This window comes from Nerophis lumbriciformis, linkage group LG14 (assembly GCF_033978685.3).
Source record: "Nerophis lumbriciformis linkage group LG14, RoL_Nlum_v2.1, whole genome shotgun sequence".
NCBI classification, from domain to species: Eukaryota; Metazoa; Chordata; class Actinopteri; order Syngnathiformes; family Syngnathidae; genus Nerophis; species Nerophis lumbriciformis.
Window position 1 is genome coordinate 1,800,821 of NC_084561.2, and position 9,180 is coordinate 1,810,000.

General features: G+C 39.3%; 1 protein-coding gene across 2 annotated transcripts in view; it reads right to left on the reverse strand.

Annotated features, from left to right (window-relative positions):
• Positions 1-363: 363 nt before the first annotated feature.
• tle5 (TLE family member 5, transcriptional modulator) overlaps positions 364-9,180 on the reverse strand; it is an 89,784-nt gene continuing 80,967 nt past the window's right edge. The window contains exons 5-7 of one of the 2 annotated variants that reach the window (XM_061976268.2): positions 8,748-8,810; positions 7,990-8,064; positions 364-1,590 (exon numbers count right to left, since the gene is read on the reverse strand). In XM_061976268.2, the coding sequence (XP_061832252.1) occupies positions 1,375-1,590; positions 7,990-8,064; positions 8,748-8,810 (354 nt within the window). In that variant the 3' untranslated portion in view covers positions 364-1,374. Of the gene's footprint in view, positions 1,594-7,989; positions 8,065-8,747; positions 8,811-9,180 lie in introns of both variants that reach the window. The other variant, XM_061976267.2, reaches the window with a different exon arrangement.

Below are 9,180 nucleotides of genomic sequence, written 5' to 3' on the forward strand. Positions count from 1 at the left end.
GAAGGCGCGGCTTATAACCCAGGGCGGCTTATGGTGCGGAAAATACGGTATATACATATACATATATATATATATACATATACGTATATATATACATATATATATATACATACATACATATATATACATATATGTATATATCTGTAGATAAAAGTTATATTAATATAATGGGTATAATTAATAAATAATATAATTGGATATTAAGAGTATGTGAAAGTTCGACTCTTACCTTGTTTACGTCCGTGACAACCTCCTTACAGATTTGTAATCAATCAGAAATATTAAGCGGCTACGCGCCAAACATGGATAAGTGTGGACAGTATTTTGCGAGAGTGTTTTGCACTTTCCCCATCATGCAGTGTAATTTTGAATGTTCTATGGTGCTTGGACGTTTTTTTTTTTAATAAAAAAATGTTGTGCCATGACTAGGGAAGGTTGTCTGGAGTTTGGTCATATAAGTAAACGCTGTGCTGAATTGTTTTCAAAGCACAAATCCGGGTCATTGACGTGATTTAACCACGCTGTCCACAAGATGGCGGTAGATTAATAGAAATGTAAAGTTATTTTGAAGTCACCCCACGAAACCAGATTCCCAATCAAACTCATGACGTAGTTTGGATACCCCTGGTCGAGTTTGTGTGCTTAGCTGTCGTGTAGCTGCTAGCTCCAAGTAGCCTATAGCCGAGCATGTTTACCTTTTATTGGAGGACATTGAGATATTAACTTTGCACACGTTAAAACGCTGCTTGTATCGCACATTTAGATGCGATCCCATATAATCCGATACATTGTCGATATCTGACTGATCCGTCCATCCATCCATTTTTCTACCGCTTATTCCCTTCAGGGGCGCTGGAGCCTATCTCAGCTACAATCGGGCGGAAGGCGGGGTACACCCTGGACAAGTCGCCACGTCATCGCAGGGCCAAGATATCTGAGTGATATACATCAATATCAGAACACTCCTCGTTTTTATGATGCAAAGCGGTGATTATCATTAATAACCGTTTAGCTAAAAGTGTGTAATGTTGACAAAGAATAATAAACAGTGAATGTTCTGAACTGCTGTTTCCATGCCAGAGATGTGGATTAGATGACTTTGTAGGTGTTTGTTTGCTTGGTGATGTTTCCTACTTGCTTGGTGAGGAAGTCTGTCTGAGTGGGAGGAGGAAGAGGAGGAGGAGGAGGAGGAGGAGGAGGAGGAGGAGGAGGAGGAGGAGGAGGAGGAGGAGAGAACATGAAGCTTGATCTTGAAAGGAGAGAAAAGAGTGAGTATCAAAAAGGAGGAAGGGAAGCGGGTGAAGGTCCTCCCAGGAAGAGGTGTCTTCAAGTCAATGTGGGAGTTAGAGAAAGAGACAGGAGGACGCACGGCGCCTAGTCGGACTTGTCTCCGTCCTCCTCGCGGTGGCTGTCGGCGCCGTCACGCGACGCCTTCTCCTCCTTGGCCAGCTGTGCTTGTGAGGCCAGCAGGGAGGAGAGGGAGAAGAGGCCGGAGGAGGTGGTGACGCTGGGCTGGCTCAGGCCCAGAGGCAGCGGGGTCATGGGGAGGGCCAGACCCTGGAGCTGGGACAGCTGGTGGGCCTGGAGCTGCTGCTGCATGGAACACAACTTGGCTTCAGGATTAGGAGCAAACATTACACACCACTTCTGCACAAGACAGGACACACCACACCACTTCTGCACAGGACACACCACATCAAACGGGAGACGGGAGGACAAGAAAGATGTCCCAACTGGAAATCAAATACAACTTTTCATCTTCAGAAAGACTTTCTGCCACTGGGAATGTACATGTAGAAATATATTTATATATCATCTGCTCCCATAACTGTCAATTATGGATCAGCAAACACGCACAAGACAGCAAGATTATTTATTAAATAATTTCTAAATGTAGCCGAAAGAACACCACACATTCAATAATACATACACATGTATACATACAAATATATATTCATACACACACACACATATATATATTAATATATACACATATATACATATACACAATAATACATATACTGTATACATACATGCATATATACATGTTTTACATGTGTGTGTATATATATATATATATATATATACATATACATTTATATGTACACATATGTGCAAAAATATACATATATACATACATACATACACATACGTATATACATAAATGTGCATACATGTGTATGCACATACATATCATACACATATATTTATTTATTTATTATTATATATACATACATATATACATATATGTGTGTGTATACAGTATATACATGTATACATGCAAAGGCAGCAGGATTATTGATGAAATAACTTCTAAATGTATAGCCAGAAAAACACCACACATTCAATAATACATACACATAGATACATTAAAAAAAATTATATATATATATATATATATACACATATATATATATTGTATAAATATACACACATATAAATATTAATATTATATACACATACATATATACACAAATACATACATACATACATACGTATATATATATATATATTAAGGCTGAAACGACGCGTCGACGTAGTCAACGTCATCGGTTACGTAAATACGTCGACGCCGTTTTTGTGCGTCGGCGCGTCGCATATTTACGTCACACTACTTTACTGTCATGGCGGAGCGCAAAGCAGACGATGCGAGCGAGGGGAAAAAAGCACGCCAAAAGTCGTCAAAAGTGTGGGAGTATTTCAATAAACGGCCTAATAATGTTGTTGTATGCACACTGTGTCGAGCGGAAATGGCCTATCATAGCAGCACAACGGCTATGAACGAACATTTGAAAAGAAAACCCCCGACAGCGTTCTTGCCATCACCATCAACAAGTCAATCGTCCGCGTGCGTATACGTTGTCATTATTACACAAAAACATGAATGTGTCATTTGTATCTGCGTTGTAAATTCATAAACTAAAGCACCGTTTCGCTCTGAGAGGCGCGTTTGGCGTGCCTGTTCAGTGTTTACAAAGACGCGCTCCTCTTTAACGCTGTGGAGAGGCGGCGGCAGCGGCGGCGGCGAGCGATCGGCGAGGCGGGGCGCGCCGGGAGCGACGCCGCAATCGTGCCCAGGTGCGCGATCCGCGCAGTTGGAAGAGAAAAGACTTTGTGTAAAATTAAAAGATTGTAAACCTGGCAAAGCCGTCTGGCGTTCAGTCTGTCGGTCCTGAAAGAACCCCACGGCACAAGACGTGTCACAAACGCTAACGTTAATTAGTTGTGCAAATACCTTTTACAACATTAACAGTTACATATACTATGTACAAACCAACAATTAACTTTCACTTTAATCATACTATCATTGTTGTGTTATTAAGCAAAATAAGCAATACTTTTACTTTTGTTGAAATGTTTACACTGTACACTTTTTTGTATTGGATGTTTAGCTTTATTTTTGCACATTTTAGCAAATAAGCAATACTTTTACTTTTGTTGAAATGTATACACTGTTACAGAATATTTCCGTTTTGCACTTTTTTGTATTGGATGTTTATCTTTATTTTTGCACATTTTAAAGCAAAATAAGCAATACTTTTACTTTTGAAATGCTTATACTATTCCAGAATATTAAGATTTGCACTGGATGTTTACTTTTATATTTGCACATTAAAAAGCAAATAAGCTACTTTTAATTTTGTTAAATGTTAAAAGTTTTAAATGTTTACATTGTTACAGAATATTTTGTCATGTTGTTGTCAATGTTGACTGAGTGGCCATACTTTTTTTTTTGTAAATAAAAGCCATGACTTTTGAAAAAACTGGCCTACATTTATTTTTTCCTCTTCATTTTAAATTAAAAAAAAAAATCGGTAAAAGGAAAAATAATCTATAGATTAATCGAAAAAATAATCTATAGATTAACCGATTAATCGAAAAAATAATCTATAGATTAATCGATAGAAAAATAATCGTTAGCTGCAGCCCTAATATATATATATATATATATGCACATATAAACATGTGTATATATAAATACTATACATATATATATATATATATGTGCATACATATATATACACACAAGTATTAATATATACACATACATACATATACACACAAATACATATATACATACATATATATGTGCATACATGTGCATACATATATATATATAAATATACATTTATATATACACATATGTGCACAAATATACATATATACATACATACACATATATATATATATATATATATATAAATATATATATATACATATATACATAAATGTGCATACATATATATATGCACAAACATATACACATGTATACATACATGCATATATACATATATGTGCGTATATATACATGTATACAAACATACAGATATTAAAAAAAAAATATATATATATATATATACATACATACATAAATAAAAATATGTGTATATATATACATATATAGATACATATATGCAAACATATACATACATACATACATACAGATATACATATATATATATACATATATATATATATATATATATATATATATATATATATATATATATATATATATATATATATATATATATATATATATATATATATATATATATATATATATATGTCTTAAAAAGGTTATCCAAAAAATAGTGCTCGATACCGTAGTAGAGCGCAATATATGTATGTGTGGGAAAAAAATCACAAGACTATTTCATCTCTACAGGCCTGTTTCAGGGAACCCCCTCATGAAACAGGCCTGTAGAGATGAAATAGTCTTGTGATTTTTTTCCCACACATACATATATATATATATATATATATATATATATATATATATATATACAGTATATATAAATACATACAAACCCCGTTTCCATATGAGTTGGGAAATTGTGTTAGATGTAAATATAAATGGAATACAATGATTTGCTAATCCTTTTCAAGCCATATTCAGTTGAATATGCTACAAAGACAACATATTTGATGTTCAAACTCATAAACATTTTTTTTTTTTGCAAATAATCATTAACTTTAGAATTTGATGCCAGCAACACGTGACAAAGAAGTTGGGAAAGGTGGCAATAAATACTGATAAAGTTGAGGAATGCTCATCAAACACTTATTTGGAACATCCCACAGGTGTGCAGGCTAATTGGGAACAGGTGGGTGCCATGATTGGCTATAAAAGTAGATTCCATGAAATGCTCAGTCATTCACAAACAAGGATGGGGCGAGGGTCACCACTTTGTCAACAAATGCGTGAGCAAATTGTTGAACAGTTTAAGAAAAACCTTTCTCAAGCAGCTATTGCAAGGAATTTAGGGATTTCACCATCTACGCTCCGTAATATCATCAAAGGGTTGAGAGAATCTGGAGAAATCACTGCACGTAAGCAGCTAAGCCCGTGACCTTCCATCCCTCAGGCTGTACTGCATCAACAAGCGACATCAGTGTGTAAAGGATATCACCACATGGGCTCAGGAACACTTCAGAAACCCACTGTCAGCAACTACAGTTGGTCGCTACATCTGTAAGTGCAAGTTAAAACTCTCCTATGCAAGGCGAAAACCATTTATCAACAACACCCAGAAACGCCGTCGGCTTCGCTGGGCCGAGCTCATCTAAGATGAACTGATACAAAGTGGAAAAGTGTTCTGTGGTCTGACGAGTCCACATTTCAAATTGTTTTTGGAAACTGTGGACGTCGTGTCCTCCGGACCAAAGAGGAAAAGAACCATCCGGATTGTTATAAGCGCAAAGTGTAAAAGGCAGCATGTGTGATGGTATTGGGGTGTATTAGTGCCCAAGACATGGGTAACTTACACATCTGTGAAGGCACCATTAATGCTGAAAGGTACATACAGGTTTTGGAACAACATATGTTGCCATCCAAGCAACGTTACCATGGACGCCCCTGCTTATTTCAGCAAGACAATGCCAAGCCATGTGTTACATCAACGTGGCTTCATAGTAAAAGAGTGCGGGTACTAGACTGGCCTGCCTGTAGTCCACACCTGTCTCCCATTGAAAATGTGGAAGCCTAAAATAGCACAACGGAGACCCCCGGACTGTTGAACAACTTAAGCTGTACATCAAGCAAGAATGGGAAAGAATTCCACCTGAGAAGCTTCAAAAATGTGTCTCCTCAGTTCCCAAACCTTTACTGAGTGTTGTTAAAAGGAAAGGTCATGTAACACAGTGGTGAACATGCCCTTTCCCAACTACTTTGGCACGTGTTGCAGCCATGAAATTCTAAGTTAATTATTATTTGCAAAAAAAAATAAAGTTTATGAGTTTGAACATCAAATATGTTGTCTTTGTAGCATATTCAACTGAATATGGCTTGAAAAGGATTTGCAAATCATTGTATTCCGTTTATATTTACATCTAACACAATTTCCCAACTCATCTGGAAACGGGGTTTGTACATATATAAGCACTACCAAACCTACAGTATATAGATCCTTATATACTGTATATGGACTGTCAAACTACATACATACATATATATATATATATATATATATGTATGTGTGGGAAAAAAATCACAAGACTATTTCATCTCTACAGGCCTGTTTCATGAGGGGGGGTGCCCTCAATCATCAGGAGATTTTAATGGGAGCATTCGCATACCATGGTTTATATAGGGCACAGAGTGGGTGGGTACAGGCTGGCGTAGGGGCGTGGTGATTGGCTCATGTGTTACCTAGGAGGTGTTTCCGTCTATGGCGGCATGTTGTTACAATTTCGCTGCGCTTGTTGAGGGATGACAGGTCTGGACGGTAAATAATAAACAGTTTCTCTTTCAAGCATAGGTTGCATCTTTTATTACCACTATTGTAAGGTGTGCTGGATGCAAGAATTTGCCATGTTATTGAATATTCAACATTATTGTCTTTGAGGTCCCAAATGTGTTTGCTGAGTTCTGTGGTATTTCGCAGGTTTTTGTTCCTGAAAGAAGCCTTGTGATTGTTCCATCTGGTTTTGAATTCACCCTCGGTTAATCCTACATATGTGTCGGATGTGTTAATGTCCTTGCGTATTACCTTAGATTGGTAGACAACTGATGTTTGTAAGCACCCCCCGTTGAGAGGGCAATCAGGTTTCTTTCGACAGTTACATCCTTTGTTGGTTTTGGAGTCGCTCTGTCTGGGGGCCGACGGCTCATTTGCAATTGTTTTGTTGTGGTTTGAGATGATTTGTCGTATATTGTTCATGCAGCTGTAGCTCAATTTAATGTTGTTCTTGTTGAATACTTTTCTTAGGGTGTTGTCTTTGGGAAAGTGTTTGTCAATCAGATTGAGGAATTTGTGTCCAATGTTCGTTGAGACGTTTTTGCTGTATGGGGGGTTGTACCAGATGATGTCGTTTCGTTTTCTGTTCTTTTTTGGCTGGTTTCCTGGCGTGGGTTCATAGGTGAGGGTGAAATTGTATCCGCTTTCATCAAGGGCTTTTTGATACGGGGGGGTTGCTTGGTCAAATTCAGCTTTGCTAGATGACAGCATCGATAGCCTTTTATTGATTCCGGTAGGTATTCTTTTCGTGGTGGTGGGTGGGTGATTGCTGTCATGGTGTACGTATTGGAGTGTTGTGTTGGGTTTCGTGAATGGTTGGTAGCTGTTATTTCTCAGGTTGAAAGTGACGTCAAGGAAGTTGACGGTTTGCTTGTTGGCTTCAATCGTGATCCGTAGGCCGTTCTCTTTGAAAATTTGGCATATGCGCTTCTTGGTATTCTCGCTGCTCCTTGGCGAGGCACGACATATATATATATATATATATATGGATACATATACATAAGAGAAATTTGCTTCACTATACAAACCTTTTGATTTATGAACCATGTTCAAAAACCAATGAAGTTATTAATGATGTAATTATGTGACCAAATATGGGGCTTTGAATCTGGCGTGAAAAGTTTGACGTGTCAAAGCAAACAATAATAAATAATAAATGTCAGGGATGGAAAGCAGCAGAAGTGACGACGACAACAACACTTTGACCAGCAATCAACAAGCGCCACAGGCCAGGCTGGGAAGACCGTACCCTTATGATGGAGTTCATCTCTGGGGGGGTGACCTGCTTGGCCCTCTCAATGGCCGCCAGGACCTGCTGCTGATGCTGCGGGGCGGGGGAGGGCGGGGGAGGGGAGGGGAGGGGAGGGGAGGGGAGGGGAGAGCCAGAGACAATGAAAGTCAGACAGAAAGGAGGGGAGGTGCAGAGGTTAGATCAATATCAATCGTACAAACAGAGACCCCGCGACCCCTGCAGCCATTAAGCTATTCATTCAGCCATTCACACACACACACACACACACACACACACACACACACACACACACACACACACACACACACACACACAGTGTGAAAGCCTCGTGTGACATGGGCGGATGGATGACGGGGGCTGTAATGGGTGGAGGTCAACCCCCTGGTGGCCAGATAAGAGCATGGCTTATCTGAATCGCACAGCCATTTATTACAACGACACACACACACACACACACACACACACACACACACACACACACACACACGTATGGCAGATATGAGAGGCGGGGATGGCGGAGGCGGTAGTGATAAAGGGTAGGGGGTGTGTGTGGGAGGAGGTCACACACACACACACACACACACACACACACACACACACACACACACACACACACTCAGAGAGTGATGATGAATGACAGGAGCAGTGGAAGTAGGAGGCGATGAGACTGATCTCATTCCAGCATGTTAGAAATATGCCTGAGAGTCGGGCAGGAGGGGTTAGTGACATCGTGGTATGTGTGTGTGTGTGTGTACCTCCTGAGACAGGTAAGGGAGGACTTGTGCGCAGATCCCGTTTAATCTCTTCACGATCTCGGCCTGCGGAGGAAAAGATTTGCTGAGATTGAGTACAGTTGTTGACATCATCACGAAGGCTTGGCGAAAGCGCTAATTCTGCCCGACGAGACAAAGCAGCAGCAATTTGCTGCCACGGCAACCGTGCTTTTATTGTGAAGTTTCCTGTCATTTTTCTTATTCCAATCAAAGCTTCTAAGCATCTTTGTAAAGGTTCACAACACCGTCCTGGTCGATGTGTTGAGGCGCGATGGTTTTGTCACTTCTGGCACGATGTTTGCGGCACATTTGGTGCAAGTACCCTGCGAAAGGTCTTCCTCTGAAACAACAAAATAGTTCCGCATGCCAGACGCCATGTTTGTTTACAACAGCTGACAAGTGAGGGAATAGTAGG